Genomic DNA, 13,120 nt, shown 5'->3' on the forward strand with positions numbered 1-13,120 from the left:
GGAAATCCACTGAAAAATGAAAAATATATATATATATATATCCATTTCCTTCAGCCTCTCTCCTTTAATACTCACTTCCAAAATGCTGCCATCCTCTCCCCTTGTACATCTCATTACCTTGCTTTTACCCACATTTACCTTCAACTTTCTCCTCTCACACACCTCCCCAAAACTCTGTCACTAATTTCCTCAATCCCTCCTCTGATCCTGCTATAAGCACAGTGTCATCGGCAAACAACAACTGGCTTAACCCCATTTTTCTCCATTTTCTTTAACCATCTCCAATTCCCTCTCCATGATCCTTGCATTCACCTCTCCCACCACCCCATCCATGTACACATTGAACAGCCATGTCAACATCTTAGTAACTAATCTTATTACATATATATTATAGCTTAGTAACTAATAAAAACTGTGATCTGTTGATTTTTCTTTTTAGAAAACTAGAAGCTTTGATAAAGATGCTCTTGTTCAGTTTTTATTCTATATCTAAAAGTTACACCATACTGGATTTGTCTTTGTGAATACCCAAGTTTTGTGAAAAAAGTTTACATAATTGTATTGCTAAAAGTTTTATTTTTACCCATAGAGACAGTTCAGCAAGATGATATAAAAAAGAATAAGTATTGTATAAACAAAAAATCATATATTTAAAGAAATTTCTGAGTTGTAAGCATAAATGTGACAAAAATACTGATACCAAGATATTGAGCTGCAGAAATAAAAAAAAAAATTTCACCCTTTATATGAAAAAACTAATAGCAATATAGATTAAAAATGCATATATACTGATAAATTGTATATCATAAATGAAGTGCAGTATTATGTAATTGATAGTTTTTACACTTACATTACTTTATTCCAAAAATTTTATTGGCTTTTATGTGGGACATTACAGAAATAGTGATTCATGTTGGGGTTTTGTTTCACCATGGATGAACCACCTCCCAACATTCAACATAGTCTCTAGTTAAATAATAATCCACACTAAAAATAAAATAAAAGTGTCAACAGCAACATTTAACCAATACACAATGAATTGTTACTTCGCATTTCTTGCCTTCATATCTCACTGTCAATATGAATTTAAAAATAATTTAGATAAAATGAGATATGAAGACGGGACACCATGAGCATAGCTCCCCTTCCCGTAAAATACAACTAGGTAAATATGTTGACAGACATACAACATATCTTTCTAAAATTTTATATACATACATATACCAACGGCTTTTTTGACCAAAGTCAATAAATCCACTCACACCCATTTCATCCCATGTAAAGATTGCTAAGAACTGGAGAATGTAGGTTGCAGTCTTAGCAGTCTTTACATGGATTTTTTTTTAAACTAAGTTATTACCTACAATTCTCCCCAATAATGTTAAATGGTATAGGTACATTGATGATATCTTATGTATTTGGCCTGCCAGTGATGATACTTCTTTGTTCTTATCTAAACTTAATGCCTTGGTCCTTTCTATCAAATTCACCATGGAAATAGAGAAAAGTAATTATTTACCTTTCCTTGATGTAATGCTCCTTCTTTATGCTAGTGGTAGATTATTTTCATTTAGGTTAGCGTTAGGTTCCCAGAATGATGAGGTTAGATGTAAAGAAAATGTAACTTGCTAGAATTTATGAATGTTTCAGATTTAGGATTTTGTGTTTTATCATTGGTGTTTTCAAGTGTTTACTTAATGGTTCTACGAGCTTATATAACCATAACACCTCTTTTCCGTTAGGGTTGACAGCGATGGACCCAAGAGCACCGTGCCCCTGTGTACCCTCGCCCAACTCAAATTGCGTTTCCTTTGTCCCCAAGACCTACCAGAGGTAACATATTACAATCTTGTTATGTGAGGTTAATGTTAGATACCCTTAACCATGTTTTTGTATGTCTTCAGAAGTTTTGTTATTTACCTAGTTGTATTTACCTAGTTGTGTCTTACGGGAAGGGGAGCTATGCTTGTGGTGTCCCGTCTCTGTAACTCGCCATATCTAATTTGCTCTTAAATTCATATATTGTTTTTGCACACACTATTGTTTCATCTAGTATGTTCCATACATCCACCACTCTCTGGGGAAAGCTGTTCTTTTTCTGGTCTCTTCTATAACTTTCGTTTTTAAGCTTCCTTCCATGTCCTCTTGTGTTTATTCAGTATGTCTTCTCTATCAAGGACTTCTATACTTCTTATAATTCTGTAGATTTGTATATATGTGAGTATATATATATATATATATATATATATATATATATATATATAATATGTACTATCAGACCTCGCCCAACACTTCTTTACTGTGCACAAAATTTCACATTTAATGAATAGGTAAAATATCCCACAATTTGCTGAACATGACCATGATTCAGGATGGCAGAATTTGAATAGCCTGCCAAGTCATGTTTTGTGCCAGTGTCTGGAGAGGGTCTGGGAACCTAAACTATTTTTTCCTATAAAACCTGTTATTTGCCCAACATGAATTTCATCCTGCACAATAGGCTAAGGAATGTAAAATTCATGTTGGGCGAGGTCTGACTGTATATAAGATTCATAGAAAATAGGCTTTAGGGCTGTAGTGTCCAGTCAACCTTATTTCTTGGGACCAGAATGGGTATCAGGTTGATGAATCTCTTATACATTCTGAGTGACAGAATGGTAGTGTGTGGGACCTATGCTCAGAGAAACCAGCATTCAAAGCTTTACAAGGGCTGAGCTTGATCATATGAATTATATTGCTACTGCTAGCATTTTTTTTCCAGAATAGTTGCAATGCCAAAGTAAATATAAGCTTTGGTGCTGTCACACTCTTGAGTGACATTGGGATTCATAGAAATCAAGCTTCATAGCTTTAGCATCTAGTCAGCCTAATTCCTGGGTACCTGAATTTATATGTATCAGGCTATTGAATATTTTGTACATTCAGAATGTAGGAATGATAGTGCATTCATGCTCAGGGGACCCATGTTTGAAGTTTCACGACAGCAGGGGTTGATCATTTGAATTACATTACTGCTCAGGGGTGCATCCAGCAAGGGGGGGAGGGTGTGCATGGCCCTCCCCTAAATTTCCTTCCTTGTAAGAAATAAAATACACTAATAGTCAGTAGCAGTTGGTTAAAAAATCATGAGTGTAAGTTCTGGCATTCTCACTATGTCACCTCCTTCACTCCTCGTAATAAGGACACTTGCACTTGGCCTCAAGTCATTTTTTTATCCCATGCACCACTACCTGCTTTCTCCAATCTATCAGCTGTTACTGGCATAATGGGATCATCAAGGATGAATCAGAAAGATCCACACCACTTTCACTTCCTCCTCACATGTCCTAGTGAGTCTGGACCTTAAAACCAGGAAACAGTGCATTAGCGCCAGGAATAAAGCTAACAGCATTAGGTTTCATTGCTAGGATGGTAACGGATAGAAGTGCAGAGGTAATTATCAAACTCTATCTAGCAATAGTTAGACCCATCCTTGACTATACATTACAGTTTTGGTCTCTGTCATATAGAATGGACATATATTCACTAGAATCAGTACAGAGAAGAATGACCAAAATGATACATGGACTCAGAAATTTCCCTTACGAAGTGAGGCTTAGGCACCTTAACTTACACTCTCTGGAAAGATGCAGATTGCGTGGTGATCAAAGGCTTTAACAAGGATGATGCAAACAAGGTCATCATATTAAAACAACAGGGCAGGACTCGCAGTAATTTAGACTTAAGAAGGAAATAGGCAAGAATTGGTTTACTAATAGGATGGTCAATGAATGGAATAGACTTAGTAACCATGTAGTGAGCGCTGAAACTATCAGTTGTTTTAAGAAACGGTTAGACAATTTTATGGATGGGGATGACAGGTGGTGATGGATATGGAGCTGCCTAGTGTAGGCCTTATGGTCTCTTGCAGTCTCCTTCATTCTTATGTTCTTGTGTCCTATTTACTCTTTTGTGCTTAACCATGCAAAGGTTACTCTTCATCACTTTCCCAGAATGCTGCCAATTTATCCCAGGTGCACCCTTTTCACAGAACAGGTATTTAGGTACTTAGGTCTCAGGTACTTTAGGGATATCCCTACAGGTCAAGTTACTCAGCAATTTTTTTATGATTGGAGACTTATCTCCACTCAAAACAAAAAAAGAATGCTCATCACATAACTTCTACTATACCTCTGTTCTACTAACCTCCATAAAATTCTTTCCTGTACAGTTTATATGATTACACTTCAGTGATTTTTTGTCCCCAAGGATAGAATTGTTTTTTGTTGCTGACAGAATATAACTTCAACTCTGTCACTCCACACATATTTTCACTTGTTGACATCCTGATCATGAGTTTTTATGGTTTCATTTACCCTATCCATAAAAATTTTCTGTGATCTTTCTTCCAGAACTACTGAATTGTTCATCCTCTAAAGATGTCTATTTCCATTCATTCTGATAATATGATCATACTATCTTAAGTTTGGTGGTCTGTTCTACTCTTTCTCTCAAACTAATCTGTGCTCCAGTCTTACCACAAATCTGTTTTGTAATTACAGATGCTCCTCTACTTACGTTCATTCGTTTTACGTTTTTTCGATTTTACGTTTGAACTGACTGTAAAAAAATATTTTTTGAGTGAATTTTTTAGTTTAGCGCGCTCTCCGTAGTTCAAACGATACTTGCGCACGAAGCTGCGTCCATTGTTTACATTGCACAAACGACAAACTGAACATGCCTTGCCTCATCCTCATCCTCCTCCTCCCCTCCTCCTCCACCATCTCAATTTATGTTGCTTGAATTTAATTTATTTGAAATTAATGTTATTATTTTACAATGTTATGTGTATAATTAATGATTTAGGGGTGTTTTATAAGATACGGTAATAGAATTTACGGATGTATAGTACAGTAACAACTTACGTTCATTTACAACTTATGTTCGGCCGTTCAGAATGTAACTAAAACGTAAGTTGAGGAGCGTCTGTACTTACATAGCCCTCCGGTATGTTGAATTACCTCCACCTTACTTCTCTTCCTTTCAGTCATCACCCAGGTGTCACTCCTATGATCGTTAACAACCAGTGACAACTTCAAATCTTGTCATAAAACAGTAATGTATATAGAATATATTGTTGCAAAAGATAAAACTATTAGGAAGTCATGAATAATTTTTGTTAGGTGTCATTCATTCTTTCATGTAAGTTTCACAATAAGAGCCATAGTTAAAGAAAATAACACATAATAGAATGGAACCTTAATTGTTAAATACTGGATAAATCACATAGTAATTGTTTGTTCATGTTTTTCATCCATAGAATAGAAAATGCTATATTCTCACTAACATTTGATCATCTGTTGCCCAGAGCTTTTTTATGTGCAACATATAAGTGGAAATTAAGATTCTTTTACAAAAGTATGTAAACAACTCTGAAAGTTATGCTATAAAGCAGGGATGCACAATTGTTTCACCTCTGAAAGTCAACTAATGTATAATTTTTGTCAACAAATTAAATTCCTAAAGAGCAGCTTGTTGCTAGAAAAGCAACAGATGTTAATGCAGGATCATTAATTGTCAGTCTAGGTGGGTAGCCTAGAGTTAACAGAAAGGAGAAGGAAGTATGGGCACGTTTTTCAAGAGGGAGTCAGGATACATCATTTACGTGTCATGGTATGATTTCCATAAGCACACTTGGAGTGGACACCTCTGTGTTCAGTGCTAATGGCTGGTGGAATTCTCAAAATACCATGGATATTCATTTTCAATCTCATGTCTTCTCTGTTTAATGTTGGAGCTTAAGGTAAGGGGTAGAGAAAAGTTTTGGAGAGAGAAAAATTTGAAAAGAAAGATAGGAGGAGAGAACAGATAGAGATGACACCCTTTGCTTAGCTTATTATTAAGAAGGCTTTAAATTCTGTTGGTAATTTATTTGGTGAGGATACTATATACGATGATAAGACAGTGTATACTGAAACAAAACTATGATGGGAGAGTACTTCTTTCCTGATCTATTTGTTTATAGATGGGTTCAGACATGTACCATTCATGGATATCATATTGAGAGGGAGACATGTATACACAAATGTTTTCCTGGTATTGTGTATTTCACCATTCTTTATACACTGTGTGGTTACAATGTTCATGAACACTAAACACTATTACTGTTAAGATGTAAAAGCAACACCAATTTCACATAAGATAATTTACTACAGACAAGATGGAGTTTAGTCTAATACAACAGAAACCAATACATAAATCAAAACACTATTGTTTTCATGAGGAGAAAACAAAGTATTTCTTCTCCTAAAATGCATAAATCTATACCAGATTTCACACTACACTACAATTCTCTTGTATGATGATTTATCACAGTACTGGAGACATGGGTTACTTTAACTGTCCACATTAAAATTACACCTAGTTGTTGTTGTTGTCATTCCGTAGACTGTCTGTCCGAGCAGTCCCGTCTCCCCAAGGAATGCTACAGCCGAAACTGGGTTTTCCCACAAATCCTTTATAGAGTGTATATTGTGTTGTTTGCGTGCATGATTGTGTATAATGCAGTCTTCCATTATGTGTTGTATGGTATGGGGTGAAGTGTTACATCCTGGGCAGCTGTTCACAATGCGGTCATCCAGCCTCTTCTGGTAGCTTAGAAGTGCTGGGTGGTGGCCGCACCGCAGTCTGGCCAAGTGGACTCTGTCCTTTCGTGGGAGAGAGGATTCAGAAGGGTGGATATCAGGGGGTCTGGCATGCAGCAGTGTGTTGTCTTTCAGTGTGTTAATGGAGCGGTGAGTGATATGATTATGAATATGTTTCCGGAGGCTGGTATTTGGTGGTTGTGGAGGAAGAGAAGAGAGTATTTGTGCGTAATAAAGGTCTTTGGGTGTTGTTTTAATGTTTCTTGGTGTGTGTGGGTGTTCTGCTATGTAGTGTAGTGGGTGTGATGTGTTTGTGGTGGCTGCGGCAAGTGTTTGTGTGCCTCTCATGTCGAGGTGGTCCTTGACTTTGAGGACTTTTGTTTCATGGTGTAAATGGTCTGTAGGTGTTGTATTTGTGCAGCCTGTAATTGTTTTTAGGGCTTTGTTTTGTATGATTTGAAGGGTGTTGTGGTGTGTCTCACTGAGATTAGGAGCCCATGCAGGACTCGCATAATTCAACACTGAGCGTATGCATTGTTTGTATATTGTTATATTAGTTTCTTTGTTTTGTCCAAATGTCATTCCAGTGATTGACTTAAGTGCGTTAAGTCTAGGTGTGCATTTGTTTTTTATGTTTGTGATGTGTTGTTTGAAAGACATGGATGTATCGTATGTTACACCAAGAATTTTCGGTGTGTTTGTGTGTGGTATTAGAGTGTTGTTGATGTAGAGATGAGGTATATATTTGTGTTCTATTGTCCAGTTGGTGAGAAGTGTTGCTGTAGATTTGGTTGGAGCTATTTTGAGTCTGTTTGTGATGAACCATGTGTTGAGTGTATCAAGGTATGGCTTGATTATTTCTGCAGCTTTGTCTGTGTTACGATGTGTGCATGTGATTGTTATGTCGTCTGCGTAGGAAGAGATTTGTATTTCTGAGTTGTCTGGTGTGGGTAAGTCATGCATGTATAGATTAAATAGTGTGGGGGATAGAACTGAGCCCTGTGGTACTCCATTCTTAATGTTTCTGATGTGCGCTGATTGTGCCAATCATCGCACATTACACCTAGTTCTATACACAAATTGAATTAGATATTTTGAGAGGAAAACTCACACCCCTCACACTTTGGAGACAGACTATGCTTGAGGCATGCCGAGCCAAACTGGGAGACGTGTGATAAATCATACCCACTTACATAGAACAAGTCTATGCCTATGCTTTACTACATTATACAAATAACTTGTATAAACGAACAGCACCCTCATAACAATACAATATATGAGTAATTCACAGTGCAAGAAATATGACCCAGTAACACTGAGATTCATACATGCATGTATTGTTATGATTTTGTATAGATTTACAAAGTACATGTGTGAAGATATATCTGAACAGTTTTGGATGCAATAAAGAGGTGACTATAGTTGCTGGATCTTGGGTGTCTGCTACAAGCTGACCCAGCATTCTCCATTATAATCACAGAGTTATACAAAGTTAGCCAAAACAATATCAGCAAAGTGGTTCATCATAATGAAAGGATCATTGAAATAACCTACACCCCTTTATCCTTAATTGAATAAAATCATGTTTTAGCCAGAACAAAGTCTTTAAAGTATATCAATTTAGCAAATGAGTTAGTAAAAAATTTTCTTACAGGTAAAACGTTTGTGCAAGCAGTGGTTTCCTATTGAGTATCCTGATGTATGGTATGAAGACATCACAGCCAATCCACGCTTTTATGCACTGGCTGCAACATTTCAGAACAAGATTGTTGGCCTCCTTGTTGCTGAAACCAAGCCTCTCACTAAGATGAATAAAGAGGTAAGTTGCTTTTTAGTATTTCTGGTGTATTTGAACATTTCTCCCATCAAATGTACATGATTCTATTGATTTTGAATAATATTTTAATTATTGTGTTAACTTTTGGGGGTAATGGCTGAATAGTAAAATGTAGTCAGTACTTTAAGGACTATTTTTGGGCACCCCTATGGATCAAAATCATATCATTTGTCTATGTTAGAATTGAGTCTTTACTTATAAAGGATTTATTTATTTTATTTTATTTATTTATTTATTTATTTATTTATTTTTATTATTATTTATTTTTTTTATTGCATGTCCCTCACCACATTTCTGACTCTTCAGCTACTTCCCCTAGTGACAGGGAAGAAAAATACCATAACCATTTTCCCAAGTGTTGTAGAGGGTGACTATGGGAAGTAACGATGTAGGTAGTAACGATGTAGGTAGGGTGAGATCAGAGGAGCTTGTTTGGAATTACAAGGTCCTCCTTTAGGAGATGAAGGAACGTGGGAGCCGTCACGTAGTCTGTGGGATCCTCCCGAGGATCTACGCAGGCTCGTGTTGGAACAGTAGAGCCATAGGGATCAATGATAGGATATCGCAGTTGTGCACACAATTGGGATACCACTTTCTTGATCCTTGGTATCTCTTTTCTAGGCGCCATGACCTTTACGCTTCTGATGTGATCCACCTTACCTGCAGAGGCAAAGATGTTCTTACAAACCTCATTGTGGGAGTTTGTAATGAATTAGCTCCTTTTTTAGGGTAGAAGCCCAAAGGGAAGGGGAAATAGAATGTACTTGGGAAAACAGTGTAGAGTATAGCATTAATGCAGAACAATGTGCCAGTATAGGACAAAATATAATTTTAGGATATAATGTCGCTAGAGGACGAAATGTCACATTAGGATGTAATATCTTAGGACAAAATGTTGCAATGGGATGTAATGACAGTGGAGGACGAAAGATCACGATGGGAAGTAATGATAGTGGAGATCAAAATATCACGATAGGATGTAATGATAATGGAGAATGAATGAATAATTGGGATTTATCTAGCGTCTAATGGAGGAGAAAATATCATGGTAGGATATAATGTCAGTGAAGGACAAAATATGATTTTAGGAAGGGATACCGGACAGAATATCAATGAAGGCCAAAATATCATGATAGGATGTAATGACAGTAGATATAATGTCGCTAGAGGACGAAATGTCACATTAGGATGTAATGTCATAGGACAAAATGTCGCAATGGGATGTAATGACAGTGGAGGACAAAAGATCATGATGGGAAGTAATGATAGTGGAGAACAAAATATCACGATAGAATGTAATGATAATGGAGGAGAAAATATCACGGTAGGATATAATGTCAGTGAAGGACAAAATATAATTTTAGGAAGGGATACCGGACAGAATGTCAATGAAGGCCAAAATATCATGATAGGATGTAATGACAGTGGAAGACAAAAGATCACGATGGGATGTAATTATAGTGGAGGAAAAAATATCACGGTAGGATATAATGTCATTGGAGGACAAAATATAATTTTAGAAAGGGATGCTGGACATAATGTCACTGAACGACAGGAGGCCGGCGTGAATCACGGTGACGTAGGGGGACAAAATGTACAAAAGAGATCGGATGACTGTGATCGACCAGATGTCCGTGATGGGGGAAATGTTAATTTTGATGGGAGAAATGTTAATGAGGCATTGAATGTCAATGAAGGACCAAATAATAATATAGAGCAAGGTATAGATAAAAAACAAAATGATAATGTAAGACATGATATTGAAACTCAAAATGTGTCAAAAAGAAATAATCACGAGTTTCTTAAAACCATGTACTTTAATGCTCGTAGTATTAGGAACAAATTTCAAGAAATACAGGCGTATGTCAAAAGCGAAAATCTCGATATGGTTAAAAACAATGTTCATGCTTGTGTTTTAGAGAAAGTGAAACAGGATGCATATGATAGTTTATGGGTTGAGTTAACCCAAACAAATGGACAAAAAATGAATATAGGTGTAATATATAGGCCAAAGACATTATCATTAGCAGACAACAAACTGTTATTTCAAGAACTGTCTAGTTTCTGCAACCGGGATTTATTGATAATGGGTGATTTCAATTTTACTGACATTGATTGGATGACCCTTGAACATGGCCATATAGGTAGTCGCTTGTTTGATTTTCTTGGTGACAATTACTTAATTCAGCATGTAAAAGAGCCCACAAGATATGGAAACTTACTCGATCTTTTGATCACTAGCCGCGAAAGCATGTAACTGATGTAGAAGTCGGTGAATCTGTTGCAAATAGCGATCACAACTTAGTTAGATTCAAACTCCTAAACAATTTTAGAATAGATACTTGTGTTTCTAAAATACCCAATTTCAGTAAAGCTCAGTTCATAGGACTACGTCAGGAGCTTCAGCTTACAGATTGGGAGGCAAAATTAAACGAAAGACCTGTAGATCAGATGTGGGAAATATTTCAAGATACGCTCACTAAGATGATTCAAACTTACATTCCTTTTAAGGACAGACGTCCCCCAAATCAGGCTAGCCCAAAGTGGCTCGACAAAGAAACTGAAAAAACTATTGCTAAAAAGAGACAGGCTTATAAGAAATATAAGTGCTCGGGTGCATCTAATGACTATGAAAGTTATGTATCAATACAGAGAGATTTAAAAAAGACAATAAGAAAAAGAAAACGACAATACGAAAGTAACATCGCTGATAAATCCAAAGAGAATCCCAAAGAATTCTATAGTTACATTAGAGATAAAAAGGTTGTTAGGAATCACATTGGTCCACTATTATCTGCTGACGGTCAACTTGAATATTCAAATGAAGGAATGCGTAATATCTTAAACAATTATTTTAGCTCGGTATTCGTAAACGAAACACCTCAAAGTGAATTCCAAACTGAAACCTGTGAAAAGTCTAGGGTAAACTTACTACGGTAAATATAACAAAAGAAAAAATTAAAAGGTGTATAGACAAACTCAAAGTTAATAAAACACCAGGGCCAGACGGTTGGCATCCAAGAATCTTAAAGGAAATGAAAAATGAGATTGTTGTTCCATTAGAAATGATTTTCAAGAAATCCATCATATCCGGAGATGTCCCAAGAGAATGGAAGCTAGCTAACGTTACTCCCATATTCAAAAAAGGTGACAAAAAGAAACCAAATAACTATAGGCCTATAAGTTTGACTTCAATCGTAGGAAAAATAATGGAAACTATCATCAGAGATGCTATCGAACATCATTTAGAAAGTAACCGTTTGATAAATGATAGCCAGCATGGTTTCAGATGGAAACGTTCTTGCGTGACTAACTTACTCGAATTCTACAACACAGTTATCTCGAATTATGACAAAAGAAACAATATAGATTTAATATATCTAGACTTTGCAAAAGCTTTTGATACCGTCCCACACGAAAGACTAATTACTAAATTAGCTTTACACGGAATAAGTGGTAGCCTATTAAGTTGGACTAGTAATTGGTTGAATGGTCGAAAACAGAGAGTTGTTTTAAATGGAAAAACTTCTGGATGGAAAAATGTTACAAGTGGAGCTCCTCAGGGTTCCGTTCTTGGGCCACTTCTATTCATAGTATATATAAATGATATAGACCATGGACTAAAATCTACTGTTTCCAAATTTGCTGATGATACAAAACTATGCGGAGTGGCAAATGATCACTCAAACCAATTAGATATTCAAGAAGATTTAGATAAATTACAGCAATGGTCTGAAAAGTGGCTAATGAAATTTAACACAAGTAAATGCAAGGTAATGCACATAGGTAAAAATAACAGTAAGTACGATTACAAGTAATTTGGAAATTCGTTAACAGAAGAGGATAGTGAAAAAGATCTCGGCGTAATTATCAGTAACGACCTCAAATCATCCAAGCAGTGTATTTCAGCCTCTGAGAAAGCAAATAAGATTCTGGGACAGATTGCGCGATCTTTTGATTTCAAAAGTCCATCACTCATTAACAAGCTATATAAATCGTTAGTTCGTCCACATTTGAAATATGCTGTTTCCGTATGGTCACCGAATCTCATTAAAGACATTGACAGACTGGAAAAAGTACAACGGCAAGCCACAAAACTGATTCCAAATATCAAAAATAAATCATACGAAAATCGACTAAAACACATGAATCTGTTTTCCCTAAAAAAGCGTAGACTCAGAGGTGACTTGATACAGGTCTTTAAGATTTTAAAGGGAATTGACAACATCAAAAGTGATAAAAGTTTTACATTGAATGAGAATCAGACAAGAAACAATGGTCTCAAACTATCCGGAAATAGATTCAATTTGGAAGTGGGTAGAAACAACTTTGCCAACCGTGTAGTTAATGAATGGAATAAACTTCCTGCACAGGTAGTGCAATGTAGTTCAGTTCGAAGCTTTAAGAATCATTTAGATAAATACCTAAGTAAGATGCTGTAATGATTATAATTTATCTTATATTATTTGTTTTTGTTTTGTTATCTTTTGTCTGTCTGATTTTCATTTATTATTAGTTATGTCAATTTATTATTATTTACTATTTACCTGTTTGTTTATTATTTAACTATACCTATGCATTTATTTATGTATTTTATTTGTTATTTACATTATTATAGTTTTTATTTATTATTTTATTATTAACCCCTTCCATACGGTGC

At 35.9% G+C, this 13,120-nt stretch overlaps 1 protein-coding gene across 2 annotated transcripts in view; it reads left to right on the forward strand.

Moving 5' to 3' along the window:
* The window catches only part of Naa60 (N-alpha-acetyltransferase 60), a 43,017-nt gene that overhangs the window by 16,478 nt on the left and 13,419 nt on the right, over positions 1–13,120 (forward strand). The window contains exons 2-3 of one of the 2 annotated variants that reach the window (XM_076208484.1): positions 1,743–1,833; positions 8,278–8,442. In XM_076208484.1, the coding sequence (XP_076064599.1) occupies positions 1,743–1,833; positions 8,278–8,442 (256 nt within the window). The remainder of the gene's footprint in view (positions 1–1,742; positions 1,834–8,277; positions 8,443–13,120) is intronic. The other variant, XM_076208485.1, reaches the window with a different exon arrangement.

This window comes from Oratosquilla oratoria, chromosome 25 (genome assembly GCF_046742065.1).
Source record: "Oratosquilla oratoria isolate Oo_2021 chromosome 25, ASM4674206v1, whole genome shotgun sequence".
Taxonomy (NCBI): Eukaryota; Metazoa; Arthropoda; class Malacostraca; order Stomatopoda; family Squillidae; genus Oratosquilla; species Oratosquilla oratoria.